Genomic DNA, 20,352 nt, shown 5'->3' on the forward strand with positions numbered 1-20,352 from the left:
ACCACCAGGGGGGGGGGGGCAGGATCATGAAGAAACTGTAATAGTTTACTAACTGCATGTACATTTGTCAATTTTAATGTCCAATGTAAAAAAATATATATTAAAGTAATAAAAGAATCAGCTAAAAATTATATACTAAAATAGGTGCATATAAAAACTTACTAATTGTATTCGATGTTAAATCACCATATTCCAATTATTGAAATAAAAACAACTTTAGTGACAAAACATGCAATTCATACAAACTGTAACCATGTTTAGTTGTTGACAAACCTGCTGTTATTTTGAGGTAGATCCTGGCCATCTCGTTGCCAGATAATTACTGCAGAGGGAACAGTGCTAATTTGGCACAAAAACTGGGCAACTCCTCCTTCTGTCACTGTCAATGGCTGGGGCTCTGATGAAAAGTCTTTTACCATTCCTGGAAAAAGAAAGAAAAAAAAGATATATATATATACACACACACAATTCTATATATGTAAAGATAAAATGTGTGTTTGTTTGCACCCTAACTCCTCCAAGCCTATTAGGCCAATCTTAACCAAAATTTGCATGTAAACACTATGAACTATGGGGAATGTCCTAAGGGGGTCAAAATTAAACTTAACCCTATTTCTTTTGTAAAGCCTGTTGGTTAATTACTCACAGCCTATTGAGTCATCTCTAACAACATTAAAAAGGTTGACGCTTTAGACAATGTTGAATATTCTAAAGAGATTCAAGGTCAAAGTATGAAAGTCGCTGGATTGTTTCTCAAACAACCATGCTTTTTTTCATGGTCAATGAGATGTAGGTGTTCAAGGGTGGAATCACCACAAAATCTTTATTAGTTGGTAAATGGAAAGAAAACTACAAATGTTGTTTATGAAGAAGCTTTGTTATAATTTTAAAATTTTAAATAAAAAACATGTTCAAGTTATTACTTTTAAATATATAATTGCTGTTACACTTACATCCTTTTAATTAGGTTTTAAACATTCCGCGTCAGTTGACGGGTATTTCAGCTTGTGTGTGTATATATATATGTATTAGTGAAACTCATTTTTATCCCCTTCCAACATATCGATTTTACAACTGCGTGTTTACTTTTTCTCTCTTTAAAAAAACCACTTTAAAAATGTCAAGTGGATGTTGGTCTGAATTTAGCGTGCCCGGGATGTTGGTGCGATGATTTATGGTTTGCGACCTGTTGCCGCAAAAACTTGACCATACATTCATTATAAGAGAGAGTGTAAATTCACACCGTTTGATTAGAGTAGCTCAAGATGGATGTTGTCGACTTAGCTGCTTCCCTCTAGTTTATCAGCTCTTGTAGAGCTTTGCCTAAATACCGAAACAAACTTCTCCATATTTATGACCGATTCTATGAAATGATACTTTGAAATTTTACAGAGAAATTTAAAGATATAAAAACTTATTTAGCCAATTTTGCTGGAAACAGAATTTATCACTAAGGCTTCGCATCAAGTTGAAAATTAATTGACTAATAATTAATTCACAGAAACAGGAAGCTGTTGCAATTATACTTGTGTGTGCACGCTCTCTCACACACGCTCACTTTACAAGTTTTATGGAAAACGTAAGCTTAACAACATGTGCATAATTGATATGACTAAAAGATTAAAGCCACTGTTAATTATTTGAATGTTGTCTTATAACCTGTAGTTTTTTTTAAATCATGTTGTAAATATGTAAAATAAAAATACTATTATAACAACTGCGAAAAATAACTTTTCCAATCTTTCTTTAAAAAGAAAAAAAACAACCCACAGTAATAGGATTACAGAGTACTATAGCAAGAAAGTTACGTATGTAGACTATACAAGATGAATCACGTTCATATTCAAACGACAAACTTACATGTCAGAACAATTACACTAAACAACATCATTCTTTATCAAGGATTTATAAACTAACCATTTCATTCACGAATATTCCGTACAAGTTATGTGGGATTATACTTCAAGACAGTTTTTTTTTGGAAGAACACACCAAATATTTCTGTTCTACAGTCTAGAATACAGATATACATAACTTTTCATTCTTTGGCAAGTTGTCAGTTTTAAGACTTTTGTTCATTTTCATTTTAGTCATTCGTTACGTAGAAATCATCTACCAATTATAAACAACATCAACAAGAACAAAAGGATAACTGTAACATGCTGCATACTTATTTTTCTTTTAACTGATTTTATAAATAAGTTATAATTGGATCATTGCAAAACCTAGGTCAGGATATAGGAAATTATTAATAGTTTGCTGTTTTTTTTTTTTTTACTTTTATTATCTTGCTTATCCAATTACAAATAAAATATACTAGGCTTCGATTTTCGTTAAAATGAAAGGTCCCCCCGTGTTGTTCCAAAACGTTATGTAATGTTAATATTTTCAAAAAAAAGAAGAAAAAAAAAAAAAGAAGAGAGAAGTGATCAAATTTCACTTAAAATCGCGACTTCCTATTCACTTTGCGGTATCCATTAACAGAAAAATCACTCCTTTCAGCTTTAACTTTTAGTTACAACAGCGTCTGCGTGATTTGAAACATTTACTTTTTCCTAAACAGCAACAACATAATATACGTTTCGTTATTCACGACTGGTCTATGACATGAATTGTTTAACTCACAGAAGATAGTATTTATTTTGATAAGTTAGCGTATATATAAATGGAAGAAAAATATTAATCATAACAAAACAAACTATGGTATGAGAAGAAAACGGTGTATAAAAATAAAGAAAATTAAATAACACAGACTTTTAAGAAATCTACATATATATCAATTACACATACACATTAAATATAAATATATGAATATCATTTCACAATATAATTTCAGATGTATTATGCACAAGTATGGCACTACAGTTCTATATTTACAGTTTTTTTCCACAAGTATCCCTACGAGGGAAAAAAAAGGTCTTTCAATTCTGAAAGGTTTTGCAGCTGGCTTTGGTTTTCCTTCCATTGTGACGCAATCCAAACGATTGCTTCTTGCCCTTTCTTTTGACTTCGTGGGGACGGGACAAGTAAAAGAAAGTAGTTCCGGTAATTCGCTCCTCTAAGGCTGCTGTGAGAGACAGGCCATTCTGCTTACTGCCGCTGTTCCCGCCGTTTCAGCAAGACCAGTTAATGGTTTTCTGTCCCCTGTTGTCGTGCAGGTCCCCAGAATGTCCCGCCCCAGCAGAGAGAGAAGGGGGAAAAACGAGAATGGAAAGGGAGGGGGCGTGTGGTAGCAGTGACTTACATAACCAACCAAGGTCGGGATGAGTAATTTGTTTTACAGCTACGTACTTTTTTAAATTAACAATAATACTATCAACTATAATTTTACTGTTTTAGGAATATTTGAATATCTTCTGAAAGGTATGATCACATTTGGCAACCTATTATGTCCAGGCAACATACGGTTCACAGAACATATTCGCATGGAAGTCGAGTCTACATTATGTGATCTTAAATCATAATGTGTTTTTAATACTGGATGACAGTTCAAACTTCTACTACCTATGATATTAGAAAGCGTTTATATACGAAAAATATCGTTATCAAACATTTTTTAAATCCCTACCTCATGTCTTTTTTTTTTGCTTTTAATCTGTTCAGCAAAAAGTATAATAAGTAAATAATTACATAAAAGAAATAAAAAACGTGAAATATAAAAAATCATGTGTTTTTTCCTGTAAACCTTTAAGGTTTTCTATAGGCACAAGTGGTAACTAAGATACGAGATTATAAAGCAAAGAGAACGATGAAAGGACTCGAATGAAGCACACAGCAGTTAACGTTGCCAAGTCGCCTTAGCTGTCAAGATTTGTAGTACTTTAAGTAGTACTTCAACTTTCATTCAACCATTTCTGTAAAACCTTACTTAGCGTATCTTGAGTGTGCCATGATTCCAATTGCACACAATCATATGAAATAATAGTTTTGGAAATATACTATTTCACTCAATTAAGAAGTTTTTTTTAGAAGCAACGACGAAAGCACGATTATCTTTAATAAGGTTTTGTATTTTTTCACGAAGGTAACTCTTAGAAAATCAATGTCACCTATAACGAGTATTTTCTTTTTATAGAAAAAACGCGTCGTTAATGAGCAAAATAACATACGCAGCCATTGTACCACTTTATTAAGCATCAATGAATCTGAGCAAATTTTTTATTTTTTATTTTACCAAGTTTAACCCTGGTTCGATAGCTCTTTAGAGAATATTCAAATTAAAAGCGTAGGTTTGGAAAGCCATAAAAAGAGAAGCGTGCAATTTAATCATCCATGCCATTTGTAGGGTGAAGTAAAGATATCTGGCAATTCTTTTATGAGCCACGTGCAAACAAAACCAGGGGAAAGATTCTCAGTTGAGTTGTCACGGTAACGAATAAAATGGCTGTAATTGTCTACGTATGCAGTGATAATGAGAAACACTGCAGGGAAATCACTATGCTGACGAGCTTTAAATAAATAAATAAAACACGTCTATACTTCACATATATGTCAGAGGTAAGTTGGACAATAGAATCCAGAAAGTGTGTACTAGATAGAAAGCACAAACACGTACACAGTATATCTTTCAAATATATTTAGAATATCTTTTAAAATATGAATTACTGTAACAGTTTCAATAAAATAGCAGCATATACATTTTCTTGGATCATGTTTTCATTCGCAAAAATGATGTGATGGATTTTTATTTTATTTTATTAGCATTTGTAACGTATTTAGTACATTTCAAAAGACCCAGAAACTCGAGTCTTGCAAACAGTTGACTATTCTCCTTCACGAATAAAAATTACTCTCACATAAAATAAGCTACTATCACACGTAAAACAATATCGATGGGGATATTTAAGGTTTCTTGTTTTAGTAAATCATTCAATAAAAAGTTTAATTTTAACCAATTATGTCACGTATCTGAAATTTTACGTTATAATATAAATAAAACAAAAAAAAATGTTGTTCCACAATGTACTATTTTAAAGTTTTATCAGCAACAGTATCCTGGAAAATGTTTTAAATATACTTATGCCTGGTCCTGTTTACTTATACCCCTAACAACTACTGATGGGGTCTGGCAATTTTCTGAACTATTTATGCGCCAAATTGCTTATGGGCCTACGACTTTGTTGGTTATAGTCTCCCTAAAACGCACGAGTTACATAAAAAAATAGTTCCTGGTAGGTCAAAGCGGTGGACAGAGTGCAGTTAGCCCATTATATAGCTTTGCATTTAAAAAAAAACAACGTAAACAGTAATATCAACAACATTGAAAACAGTCGTACTAATTACTGCTGTGGTGCGAAATGTATTTTTACACAGAAAACGAACTATTTCATGGCCTGATGGTTAAGGTCCTCGGCTCGCAATTTGTGGGTTACGGGTTTGAATCCAGTTACTGAACATGCTCGCTCCTTTCAGCTGTGAGGGCGTTATACTGTAGTGGTCAATCCCATTTTTTATTGGTAAAGAATAGCCGAGTGTTGTCGGCGGGTGGCATTAACTAGCTTCTTTCCCTCTACTCTATCACTTCTAAGTTAGGACAGTTGGCGCAGATAGCCCCTCGAGTAGCTTTGCGCAAAATTAAACAAACAAATAGTAATACAACAGGGAAAAACAGAAAACCTACTCAATATGATACAATATCCCACAGCTATGAACGATACAAAAACAAGTTAAGAATCTGTACCTAACAAAAACAACAACAAAAGGTTTGTTTGTTTTGTAGTTAAGCGCAAAGCTCCACAACTGGATGTCTGTGCTCTGCCCACCGCGGGTATCGTAATTTGATTCTGCCGTTATACGCTCTCAGATTTGCCGCTGAGCTACCGGGAGGAAAATATATATATACTCAATGGACTATGTGCCCTGTGTCCACCGCGGGGATCGAACTAATTCCCAGGCCAAAAAAAAATTATCAAATCTTTTTCAATCCATTATTAAGCATCTTGAACGTAAAACGTAAATTATGAATACATTACTACATAACGTGTATGCAGAATGTATTGTCACTGATTCACAATATTCTCTATTGTCAGTATATACATACCTATTACTATTATTACAAGCTTTGAAATTCCAATTATTTCTTTTTCTAGAGATTAACGAGAAATATGTTCAAATTTGAAGATATATAACAAAACAAACTACTAATCTAATTGAGTTTTACATCTATATCTCTATTTCTCAGTGGCAAGATCAGGGATTTTATCAAAAAGTTTTGACAGGATTAAACTTAGCATATCTGGAAAGGGGGGCGTCCATTCCAGCTTGGAGGTCTGGGGAGCACTGTAAGCTCATCTGGTGGGGTCTAGGGGGTGAAGTTTAACGTATTTATATCTCTAAAACGCGACGGGAAGTAAAAACTTTTAATTAACTTAGGTTCATGGGTGTCCGCAGAAAAAAAAATTATGTTTCTCATCACCCCTCCTTAATGATTGAATACAATACACAAACACCTCTCGACGTACATAACTTCATCAACCAGCACCACATCATCATACAAAATTAGATATACTATAACGTATAATAGCCTAGTTTTTCCACACTCAATCAATTACAGTGTGCTTTACTATAATTATGAATACCGGATATATATAAGGTCGGAAGTAAATTACCTAAAATTTACGTAGGCATTTTAAAGCGCACTACACCATTTTTACTGCCCGAGTAAAATAGATACATTTGTTGTCACCACTTTTTCTGATTTTAGTCTTTATTTTTTATAAAATAATTTGATGCCGTGAACTCAATAGGGAAATTCGACGAAACCTTCGAAGTGTATTTGCGTCCCTGCCATTATGTCTGACAATTCTTAACTGAGAAAGTCAAATCAGAAATTAAATTAACCTTATTAATTCTCGTTGAGAATCATGAATTTCTTAAATAAACTTAAATTCCACTAAACTGAATAAAAAAAAATATATGTTTTGGAAGTCCCTCTGCTCTAGGTAAAATACAACGGGAACAAAGAAAACGTACCGTTCACACCTTAAATAAATATGAAAAACGCAAAAAATACATGAATTGTGCAAAGCACTACAGTTTTGTGTAACAAACAGTACTATTTAGGTGTCATTTCTAACGAACTTCTCTTTTCTTTTGCAACACCCAGCCTTTTTTTTTAAGTTGATTGTTTACTGAAAGCACTCCCTAACCAACCAGTAACTGTATACAGTAACTCGGTCACTTACTGAGAAGTTGGACTGAAGCTTGAGGTGAATTGAATATCTTCGTTGATCCCAGGATATAAAAGGGGTATTCAAAAAAGTGGAGAAATGATGTATTACTTCCAACTGATCTCAGCGTTCCTGTTAACCGGAAACCTTCTCTAGTTTCTTTCAGCACCGATTCTCTTCAAAAAGGCAAGAGTAGCTATCTTGCTGCGCAACCCTGCCCAACAACTTACCGGGTATTAAGCAGATAAGAGCCATATTTCTTAAGCAAACTCCACCTTTTGTTGCCCAACAGTACAGAAGAACGCTTTTAAAATGGAAACTAGCCCTTTATCAGCCTACCGTCTGTATGAAATGTTCTCTTTGCTGTGCCACTGCGCAATGTGACCCAAAACAATCAATGCCTGAGTGATGGATCTAGCAACAATAACTTGTCATCTCGCGAAAATGGCTGGGAACAGAATCACCAAATACAATACGGTCATATCAAAACATAGTGCAAGTTTTTCACGGTTATGACTCACGAAATAACATTCAACAGATTTAAGATGTACACTTGATTCGTGAATTAGATTGTTGTTTTAGAATATCTTCATTTTACGATATTTATAGTAAAATAAAAGTTAGCAACTATCGAGATGTTAAGAAAGAACGAAGAAGATATGGAAACAGTTGTAATAATATTTTGAAAAGAAAAATAAATAGGCAAGTGGCCTTTACGTTTATAAAATCACGACGAAACACTAAACACTGCGATGCCTATGAGACGAATAACTAACTAAGAAATAAAAAGAAAACAGTTTACAGTTTTAAAATACGTATTTGGCACAAAGCATGAACTTAATGGCATATGATGACATCAGAGCATTACGAATTGCTTGGCTTCTGGTTTATTTATCCTACTAATTAACTTCTAGCTATTATTGTTTAAATAACACAACTAATTTGAGTGGCACGTTGATATCATGCATCTTCCCAGTATTATATTACACAATTATTCTTAAAGCTCGTCTCAAGTACTAACAATTTTTGAGTTTTTTTTCTATTCTGGCGCCTTATTACAGTAACGATGTTGGTGTTAGATATTAACGGTATAGCATGAAGACTAGCTTGTCAGTTCTTGTAAATGATAGTAAAGTTAATTCAAATAAAATAATAATAATCTAATAGAGATAAAAAAAATAGTTAGTTTTAACATGAACATAAAAATACCTAATGTTGTGTTATGAATTCGTACCCTCAAAATCTGAATAATACTTAGAATTCACCTGCTTAATCTTATTCACACCATAACAGTTGTTGTTGTTCATTAAAATCCATGATATACCACTATTATATGTTTGTCGTATCACAACCGGCCTGAATATCACTACTATATGTTTGTCGTATCACAACCGGCCTGAATACCACTACTATATGTTTTTCGTATCACAACCGGCCTGAATACCATTACTATGTTCGTCGTATCACAACCGGCCTGAATACCACTATTATATGTTTGTCGTATCACAACCGGTCTGAATACCACTATTATATGTTTGTCGTATCACAACCGGTCTGAATACCACTACTATATGTTTGTCGTATCACAACCGGCCTGAATACCACTACTATATGTTCGTCGTATCACAACCGGCCTGACGAGTCTTGACATTGAACGAAAGACCTCGTTGGCACTGGATCTAGCAGATATAGGGCGGTTAACACATTATACCACATTGTTCTTCGCCTTCACTCAGTTTCTTAGAATTCTTAATGACATAATTATCATAGTTCCGGATGGGTTCTATTTCAAGAAAGAAAAAAAGTTCGACGACAAGGAACGAAACAAGTAACGCCTTAAGCGAGTGAGCTTGTCACCCGAAAAAACAACAAGAAGAAATGGTGTATAATTTTTTATTAAAATGAGTTTCTTTTAAGATCCAATTAGTCTGTTTGTTTGAAGTTAAGCACAAAGCTACACAATGGGCTTTCTCTACTCTGCCTACTACGGGTATCGAAACCGGGGTTCTAGAGTTGCAAGTCCGCACACATACCGCTGTGCTACGAGGGTAGGCGATCCAATTACCTCAATCTTTTAGAAGCTGGCAAATATATCTGTTCTTGGCATCTGATAATTAATATATCAAGTATGATACAATTGCTTATCTTCCAATTTATCGATGTCGTTTTGTTTTTCTTTTTAAAGATCAGCGTTTAATTCCAGAAACTCAAACTTGTAACGGAGTGTACAATATTTCACTTTTCCTCCATAGTAGTCACTGCAGTAAAAAACCTTTTAATAAAATAAAATTTTTCGAGCTTAACACAACTAAGCTAAGAAACTAACAAAGACGTTCCACGGGCAGAGTCTCACTCTACAAAGCACCGAACAGTAGAATCTAGTTTTTCACGCATCCTGGTCAAAGTGTCATGATACTTCCATTAATTACAGCATCTAGTTTTTCACGCATCTTGGTCAAAGTGTCACGATACTTCCCTTAATAACAGAATCTAGTTTTTCACGCATCTTGGTCAAAGTGTCATGATACTTCCCTTAATAACAGCATCTAGTTTATCACGCATCTTGGTCAAAGTGTCACGATACTTCCCTTAATAACAGCATCTAGTTTTTCACGCATCTTGGTCAAAGTGTCACGATACTTCCCTTAATAACAGAATCTAGTTTTTCACGCATCTTGGTCAAAGTGTCATGATACTTCTCTTAACAACAGAATCTAGTTTTTCACGCATCTTGGTCAAAGTCATGATACTTCCCTTAATTACAGCATCTAGTTTTTCACGAATCTTGGTCAAAGTCATGATACTTCCCTTAATTACAGCATCTAGTTTTTCACGAATCTTGGTCAAAGTCACGACACTTCCCTTAATTACAGCATCTAGTTTTTCACGCATCTTGGTCAAAGTCACGACACTTCCCTTAATAACAGCATCTAGTTTTTCACGCATCTTGGTCAAAGTCATGATACTTCCCTTAATAACAGCATCTAGTTTTTCACGCATCTTGGCCATAAGCATGATACTTGCCATAACAACAGAATCTAGTTTTTCACGCATCTTGGTCAAATTCATAATACTTCCCTTAATTACAGCATCTAGTTTTTCACGCATCTTGGTCAAAGTCATGATACTTCCCTCAATTACAGCATCTAGTTTTTCACGCATCTTGGTCAAAGTCATGATACTTCCCTTAGCAACAGCATCTAGTTTTTCATGCTTCTTGGCCATAAGCATGATACTTGCCATAACAACAGAATCTAGTTTTTCACGCATCTTGGTAAAAGTCATGATACTTACCTTAATTACAGCATCTAGTTTTTCACGCATCTTGGCCAAAGGAATGATACTTCCCTTAACAGCATCTAGTTTTTCACGTATCTGGGTAAAAGGCATGATACTTCCCTTACAGAATTAACTAAATCCTCCGACATATTGGTTATTTTCTTTTTAGCAAGTAATACAGACCTTGTTAAATTAATCAAACATTCAAAAATGTATAGTTGGCACTCCCAACAAGTAATATAGACCTTCTTAAATTAATCAAACATTTAAAAATGTATAGTTGGCACTCCCAACAAGTAATATAGACCTTCTTTAATTAAACAGGCATTCAAAAATGTATAGTTGGCAGTCCCAACAAGTAATATAGACCTTCTTAAATTAATCAAACATTTAAAAATGTATAGTTAGCACTTCTTACAAGCAATATAGACCTTCTTTAATTAAACAGGCATTCAAAAATGTATAGTTGGCACTCCCAACAAGTAATATAGACCTTCTTTAATTAAACAGGCATTCATAAATGTATAGTTGGCACTCCCAACAAGTAATATAGACCTTCTTAAATTAAACAGGCATTCAAAAATGTATAGTTGGCACTCCCAACAAGTAATATAGACCTTCTTTAATTAAACAGGTATTCAAAAATGTATAGTTGGCACTCACAACAAGTAATACAGACCTTTTTTAATTAAACAGGCATTCATAAATGTATAGTTGGCACTCCCAACAAGTAATATAGACCTTCTTTAATTAAACAGGTATTCAAAGATGTATAGTTGGTACTCCTAACAAGTGATATAGACCTTGTTAAATTAATCAAACACTCAAAAATGTATAGTTGGCAGTCCCAACAAGTAATATAGACCTTCTTAAATTAATCAAACATTCAAATATTTATAGTTGGCACTCCCAACAAGTAATATAGACCTTCTTTAATTAAACAGGCATTCAAAAATGTATATTTGGCACTCCCAATAAGTAATACAGACCTTGTTTAATTAAATAGGCATTCAAAAATGTATAGTTGGCACTCCCAACAAGTGATATAGACCTTGTTAAATTAATCAAACACTCAAAAATGTATAGTTGGCACTCCCAACAAGTAATATAGACCTTCTTAAATTAAGCAAACATTCAAAAATGTATAGTTGGCACTCCCAAAAAGTAATATAGACCTTAAATTAATCAAACATTCAAAAATGTATAGTTGGCACTCCCAACAAGTAATACAGACCTTGTTTAATTAAACAGGCATTCAAAAATGTATAGTTAGCACTCCCAACAAGTAATACAGATCTTTTTTAATTAAACAGGCATTCAAAAATGTATAGTTGGCACTTCCAACACCCACTCAGCCATGCATATACATTACTATAAACAAGTTAAAACTTACAACATAAACGTACTAATTAAAACTTTATAATGTAAAGAAGACATGATCGAAGGAGTTGCCTTTGTTACAAGTTCACTAACCATTTTTACTATTTTGTCCGTGACACCTCGGCTGTTACTTTATTATACTTTATATAAACTTCATTTCAGAACAGATCTATCACCAAAATACACATTTTATTTGTAATTTATCAAGGAAATACAACAGTGGAAGAATGCCAAAGTCAATAAACCAATTCCAATTAGAGAGACGCAGATAAGACAAGCTTGCTGGGCTAATAAGCAGCGTCATCATACTCTCAAACCGTCACCAGAATGGCGATGGAGCATTTAATCTACACACTAAGTTTGATTGCACTGAGGTAGCACATAATTTAAACATACACACAGCACGTGGGGTTTACGACAGCACGTGACGACTATTTTGAGCTCATTATTTCGTTCCTACTGTACGTCATAGTCGCTTCCTGCAAGGAAAATGGCCACTGTAACAATAACTGTTCATTTATGAAGCGTCTAAGAATAAGTAGGAATGACCATAAATAAGTAGGCTACTTGACATATAGGAAGATAAGGCTGTTGCTGTGTATTTCATGGTTGAAGAGTTTCTAATAAATGTATTTTTAATTGCAATAACGTATATAAGACTTTTACTCCCCCGGTTAAGTCACGCGAAATTTAACCTTTCTATAGTTGAGAATTTGCCACTAAAATTAGTAATACTAAATAACGAAGTTTTTTTTTTGCTACCAGAAAACTAACTGTATATTTTTTTATCACATAATGGCTAATAAAAGCTATTAGTGAGGAAATATCTAGTTTCTGCTTGTATCATAATCGCTGTTCACAAAATAATTGGTTGGCTATTTTAGAACAAAGCCACATTGGGATATCCACCGCGGGGAATATAACCCCGAACTTTAGCGTTGTAAGTTCGTGAAGTTACCGCTGCCCCACCGGGGGACTGTTTATAAGACAAAGAATTATCAAAGTGCTACAAAATGTTTTACATTGTACCGATTTAAAAATAATACAATCTGCACTCAAGTTTACTAAGTTTCATCCTGTCATCTATAGGAAATTTAAATAACTAGTATTATTTTCAAACTCCAGAGCACAACAAACAATTATCACATACAATCAGTTCAACAACTTGAAAAGTTCCACAGGTAAAAATCAAATTATGACATACATAACTTTGTTTATTTGTTTTGAATTTCGCGCAAAGCCATACGAGGGTTATCTGCGCTAGCTGTCCCTCATTTAGAAGTGTAAGACTAGAGGGAAAGCAGCTAGTCATCACCACCCACCGCCAACTCTTTGGCTACTATTTTTACCAAAGAATAGTGGGATTGACCGTCACATTATAACGCCCCTACAGCTGAAGGGGCGAGCATGTTTGGTGTGACGGGGATTCGAACCCGCGACCCTCAGATTGCGAGTCGAACATAACTTTGAAAGTTGCCTACGATAATTGTACAGATTGTCACATAAATTTACCTTAAGTCACGGTGAAAATTCTTTTACCTACCTAAGTAATTATGAGGATCAGCAACCAACGTTATTTGTAACAATTTTCGTTTTAACATGTCCACACGTGTGTGACGGACTAAGAAGGGGTAGGTTTTCCAGGGGCATGTTTGAATATTAAAAAAAGTTTATTTGATAAAAAAATAATTTAGTTAACTTCTGAGCCAACCAAAGGTTTATTTATATATAAAATAAAGATTTAATATATATATATATATATATATATATATTTATATATGATTGACATTGTGTGAAACACATTAATAAGCAATTGGATTCTGGCTTTCTTGGCATAACTAAAATATAAAACTAATCTCACTGACAATGTTGCGTCCACAAACATTTCCTATGCCACCTTTTTTTTAGGAGCGAGCAAACTGAATCAAACTCAACAATGCCGTTAAATTTGGTTTGTTTTTGAATTTCGCGCAAAGCTACACGAGGACTATCTGCGCTAGCCGTCTCTAATTTAACATTAAAAGATTAGAGGGAAGTCATCAGCACTCTCGGGCTACTCTTTTACCAATGAATGGTGGGATTGACCGTCACATTATAATACACCCATGACTGAAAGGGCGAGCATGTTTGGTGGAACGTAGATTCGAACCATCGACTCTCAGATTGCGAGTTGGGCGCCCTAACCACCTGGCCATGCCTGCCGTTAAATTGAATTGATTCAGTATAGAATTGAGTGCTATGTTCTCTAAAATGAATTTTAAGTTTCAAACAAAAATAAAAAGCGTACAATACATCGAATGGACAGCGCGCTGGTTTTAACTGTTAACCGAACGTTAAACGCATTGGACCGACGTCGTACCGGAGAAATAATGTTGACTACACTTACAAATTTAATACGCGTATCTACACAAAATGTGGCAAGGTTTTAGCGAAATGTACAAACATGTTGTACACAGAAAAATCAAATGTGTTACAAAAGTCGTTGTACTCAAGATATGTTTGTGAATAGCCGACGTCAGTTTGACTCAGACTGTGCCAAGTCGAAGTGCAAGGTAATGTTTATGTGAAGAATAAAAATACTATTGTTCATCGTATTGTTTGCTTATTGTAATTGCAAAACCAAACAGATTCTCCGAAATGCATTTCTATAGTTGTTGTTGTTTTTTCAGTATTCCTGTATCTTTTGTACATACCCTCCTCTATCACCAACTGTCACTATATTAGTAATGTAGATTAAAATCAATAGTTGATAACTGACATTAAGTACATGATACCATGTTGAATGGCACTCTGTATAGAAGGTTGTGGAATTCACACTTTGACGCCCCCCTCCACCTGGACTCATAGGATTAATTAATAATTGTTTAGTGATTAAACTGAACGGCTATGATTCTCGTATGTCATTAAAACACGACGAATACATAGTGCTATATAAAATCCACATCATCATATGTATTCCTTATCGTATTTCTAAATAATAAAAACATGAGTGCTTATGCTGAACCGATCAGAATGAACTGGCTAGGACAAACATTTGGCATTACTAAGTGTGTGTTTTTTTCAAAATTATGATGTTTATTAAAATCAATGTTTGTCTAACTCGGTGGGCAACATATAGAAGACTTGTATTGCTACTGTTCATCAATTTCCGTGTACTCCCATACATACAAGTAAATATATTTTTTTTTATGCTTTGGAATTGTGTTCCATAACATAACATTCGTCAACCATGATTTGACCTTGTTTTCTATATGAAATAGTCTTAGGCTAAATGTCTTTTGCTGGAACTGTAACATTAAAAGAAAAACATTTTCTTATTTTGTTTTAAAGCAAAGCCACATTGTGCTATCTGCTATGTCCATCGCAAGGAATCGAATCCCGGATTGTAGTGTTGTAAGTCTGTAAACTTAACACTGCCCTACCGGCGGACACTTTTTTTTCTTAACCTTTCGATAACTGTATAGATTGTCACAGTTTTAAGTTTCAGGAAAAGCTTCATTCAATAATTGAAAAACGGCTAGATTTAAGTTTTATTTTAAAGTTTTGTTTAGTGAATGAACCAATAGGTTCCTTGTTGTCCATAAAAACTTATGTTATATAAATATTCTGCGAGCAAAGTCGAGATTTACTTTACTCACTAAGTAATTTTCATTCAAACTGCGTGCTCGCACGTCTGTTACTACGAAACGCCATGTGTGGTAGAAAATGTTAAACTACCTAATTTTACACAGCAGACGCTTTACAAAACGGCTCGGAAATAAACATTACAAAAGCAAAAGAACGAAGAAACTCAAGTATAGTTTATATACATGTCAACAAGAAAAAACGCGGTAATAAAAACTGATCATAATTTCAAAATCTAACACACGGTGAAAGCTTACATCTCCCTTTCTATTTGAGGTTTAAAAAGGTCTTGTTCCCAATATCCCGCTTCCAACAAGATAAAAAGCATTTTTACTGGAGGTACTTCAGCGCCTCTGTCCCAAGTGAGCCCTTAGATATAACAGCAAAAGTTATGGAGCAATGTACAAACGGTTAAATAAAGGGCTGTATCTGCTTCACAAAATATTTAAACACGTCAAAATGGGTTTATAGTTGTAACATCTGTTGTGAATTGGACGGTTCTTTTGTCTGGGAAAAGATTGTAGAAACCTGTCAACACAGAAAGCCGGGAGCATTACTTTGTCCTCTACAAAGAATCCCCCCTAGACTCTGTGGTTGTTGACAGTGCAGTTGGAGCAGAAACGATCTCAACTTACAGATGGGCCGCCATCAGTTTATCAAATTTGACAGAGCCTATGGCAATAGGTAGTAGCTAAGGGTACACTAGGTCGAATGTTGAGTTTGTCTCACGACTTTTAATTGTAATAATACAATTAAAAACAAACTAAACATTCACCACGATTTAAAGATAAACGTTTCATTTTCAGAATAAAACAATGAGACAGAACTGCAACAGATTGTTAGTTTGTTTTTGAATTTCGCGCAAAACTACACGATGGTCATCTGCGCTAGCCGTCCCTAATTTAGCAGTGAAAGACTAGAAGGAAGGCAGCTAGTCATCATCACCCACCGCCATCTCTTGGACTACTATTTTACCAACGAATAGTGGGATTGACCGTCACATTATAACGTCCCCACTGCTGAAAGGGCGAGCATGTTTGGTGGGACGGAGATTCGAACCCGCAACCCTCAGATTGCGAGTCGAGCTCCCTAACCACCTGCCCATGTAGGGCCTAACTGTAACAGAATCCAACATAAGAATAACCATACAGAGTTTAAGGCGAAAGTCGATTGTTTTAAATTAAAGGTGCTAATTCCGCGAAACTCTACATTAGTCTCTTATAAAAAGATTTCTATTTTAAAACTAATACAGATAAATTATGTAATGCTAAGTCAACTTCAGTGATTATCATTTAAGTGCCTGAATCCTCTAAAAAATAAGTTATTTTTAAAAAATAATTAGATCAAATAAACAATTTTATTCTATTTTGAATTCTAAAATCGCTTAGAACTAACCAATATTAATAGAATGATTATTTAACGTTCAACTATTTTATAGAGAGGGTTGCAAAGAGATTGTTCAGGCCACATGATGGGAAGGGAATAGCTTTGGGAAAAACTATCTAGATATTATCGGTAAATATTACTAGATTTACAATATTAATATGGGTTAATCTGACGTGGAAATAAATTTAGCATAATCGTTGGACACAAACACACACATTTATATAACAAAACACTAAAATCCATAAACTCGTCACTTATTTCTCTTCTTTATTAATATTTTCAACTGGTACATGAAAATAATGAAGAGGAAAAGAAATTGAAGAGTTCGAAAATTGTAGTATTATTTATATTCACAGGTGGAAACGTGTGTGTTTTGGTTTAAATATCATCTTTGTTAGTCTATAAAGTTCTAAATTTCGCGGTATATAAACACTACTTTATCAAAAACACATTTAGTTTATAAGAAATTCCTGGGATTACATTCACAGAATTTTTTTTATTTTTTCGTTTGCTGTATGAGTAGTCATGGCCTTTAATCCGGAAAACAGCCAAAATCGCAGAGATGAGGATGCCAATAAAACCCTCAACTTGAGGACAACTTAACAACGTAAATCGTGGGTCAATAGCTCTATCTGATGTTCAAGTATTTCTATCACCCGCTAAGTTTCAAACTGAATTTACAAAGTGCACTCACGATACACCCAAACAACAACAACAACAACAAAAAAAAGAACACGCAACACATAAACGCTGTAATACAACAAAATGAAACCATAAGTAAAATAACAGAAGCAGCTAAAAATATTTCTATGATTTTTAACACAATACCGAATCCCCCGAAATCAAGATGGCAGCATGACACTGATAATTAAAATCGCTATCGAACACATTACACCGCTACTCCCACAGACTATACAATTACTCGTTATTCCACAGAACACAACTACGCAGTTAACATAACTGCACAAGAAATACATGACTAGACAATATAAAAGGACATTGCCCTGAGAAGGAACGTAGTAACAGTAACTAATAGACATCCAAACCAACTTACCAAAAACCACAAATAGATTTCATCGAACAATAACAGTTCAGGAGGGAGGAAGAGGTCTACTTCAAACCTGACCATCCCATGTCTTCAAGATCTAAACTCCGATAATGATGATGACGATACGAAAGAAGTGGGGAAGAGACTAAAACTACAACATATCATGGAATAGCTGCATGTTGTGTCACCTAAAACTACAACAGATTATAGAACAGCTGCATGTTTTGTCATCTAAAACTACAACAGATTATAGAACAGCTGCATGTTTTGTCGTTGTAGTTTTAGATAACAAAATATGCAGCTGTTCCATAATCTGTTGTAGTTTTAGATTGCAAAACATGCAGCTGTTCCATAATCTGTTGTAGTTTTAGATGACAAAACATGCAGCTGTTCTATAATCTGTTGTAGTTTTAGGTGACACAACATGCAGCTATTCCATGATATGTTGTAGTTTTAGATTGCAAAACATGCAGCTGTTCCATAATCTGTTGTAGTTTTAGATAGATTATAGAACAGCTGCATATTTTGTCATCTAAAACTACAACAGATTATGGAACAGCTGCATGTTTTGCAATCTAAAACTACAACAGATTATGGAACAGCTGCATATTTTGTCATCTAAAACTACAACAGATTATGGAAACAGCTGCATATTTTGTCATCTAAAACTACAACAGATTATGGAACAGCTGCGTGTTTTGCAATCTAAAACTACAACAGATTATGGAACAGCTGCGTGTTTTGCAATCTAAAACTACAACAGATTATGGAACAGCTGCATGTTTTGTCATCTAAAACTACAACACATTATGGAACAGCTGCATGTTTTGTCATCTAAAACTACAACAGATTATGGAACAGCTGCGTGTTTTGTCATCTAAAACTACAACACATTATGGAACAGCTGCATGTTTTGCCATCTACCATGTGGTACAACTAAACTGATACTCATAAATCTGATGTGGGCATTCAGGATGTAACTCAGTTGCACGAGTTGTGATGGTAGGTCACATTTTAACTGATTAAATTAATGTGCACATGTGATTTAACTGTTACACATTACAAACAAGATCAAAAACATTGAACGTGCATCTAGAAACAAGTTATCGGCAGTCTTAAGACATCATACATATTTATATGTAAATTATGGTTTAAAGTACTTATAATCCAAATGGCTAAATGATGGTATGCAGCTTACTTTTCGCCTCAGTCTTTACTACTAAATGTTAATCTTCCTCCGCCTAAGAGAAAAAGAGTTATAGGTAATCTTAATATAGCATACAAGTTTAAATATCAATTATGGTCTCAAGTACTTCGAATCCAAATAACCTTAACCGTTATACTAAGTGTTAATCTTCCTACACGTACGAGGCCTGGCATGGCCAGGTGGTTAGGGTGTTCGACTGTGGGTCGCGAGTTCGAATCCCCGTCACACCAAACATGCTCGCCCTTTCAGCCGTGGGGGCCGTTATAATGTGACGGTCAATCCCACTATTCGGTGGTAAAAGTGTAGCCCAAGTGTTGGCGGTGGGTGGTGATGACTAGCTGCCTTCTCTCTAGTCATACACTGCTAAATTACGGACGGCTAGCGCAGCTAGCTCTCCTGTAGCTTCGCGCGAAATCCATAACAAAACAAACAAACAATCCTACATGTACGAGTCGGAATACTGATACTTATTCTTTCCACAACATAATCAGGTATTTCTATCTTTTAACTAGCTAAAAAGATTAGACTCATGCAAACACAAACACACAAAAGGAAATATGCAATTGCTGATGAAATAAAATTCAATAAACTTTGGCAAATACTCACGGATAGCCCATTGTGTAGCTCCGTGCTTTACAAATAAACAAAGCAAACAAACGAATATACTGGATTTAAAACAATATAACTTATAAAAATGGAACACGGACTTGTAGCTATGACGACTTTTAAAATAAATCAGGAAAAATAATTTATCTAAGGTTGTTGACTGACTAAGGTATACAAATAAGAGAAACTTTGACACAAAAACAAGACACGTCTCTATAGGAAAATTACAGCAACAACATCAATGGGATTGGGCGTGCCCTAGTATTTAGCATGACGTATTATAAATCCAGTGGTTCATGATTCATTTTCTGCGTCATAACCCTGCAAAATTAACGCTAAGCTATTGGGGGGGGGGGGGCTATATAGAAAATGAGTACAATAAACTATTAATTGAAAAATGAAAAAAGCCTTTTTAACACAAATAAATATATATAATACAAATTAGTTGTAGATTATAGCTAACGCACGGATAACTACGTGCTTCAATCACGTTCGTTATTTGATGTTATTGTTTTAACTCTGTTAAATATTTATATACCAACACTGAGTTTTACATGTTATGGTCAAAGTTAATTCTTTATTTGAGTATGAGGGCGAGGGTGTTGGTCAAGTCGGGTCCGTTGTATGTCGTGTCTGTCTGTTCGTTACGTCGG

At 34.6% G+C, this 20,352-nt stretch overlaps 1 protein-coding gene across 1 annotated transcript in view; it reads right to left on the reverse strand.

Annotated features, from left to right (window-relative positions):
• Nucleotides 1-20,352, reverse strand: part of LOC106463787 (protogenin-like) — a 76,382-nt gene that overhangs the window by 26,069 nt on the left and 29,961 nt on the right. Inside the window, exon 4 of the mRNA XM_013923857.2 lies at nucleotides 274-421. Within this exon, the coding sequence (XP_013779311.2) occupies nucleotides 274-421 (148 nt within the window). The remainder of the gene's footprint in view (nucleotides 1-273; nucleotides 422-20,352) is intronic.

Source organism: Limulus polyphemus, unplaced genomic scaffold, assembly GCF_000517525.1.
Source record: "Limulus polyphemus unplaced genomic scaffold, Limulus_polyphemus-2.1.2 Scaffold1482, whole genome shotgun sequence".
NCBI lineage: Eukaryota > Metazoa > Arthropoda > Merostomata > Xiphosura > Limulidae > Limulus > Limulus polyphemus.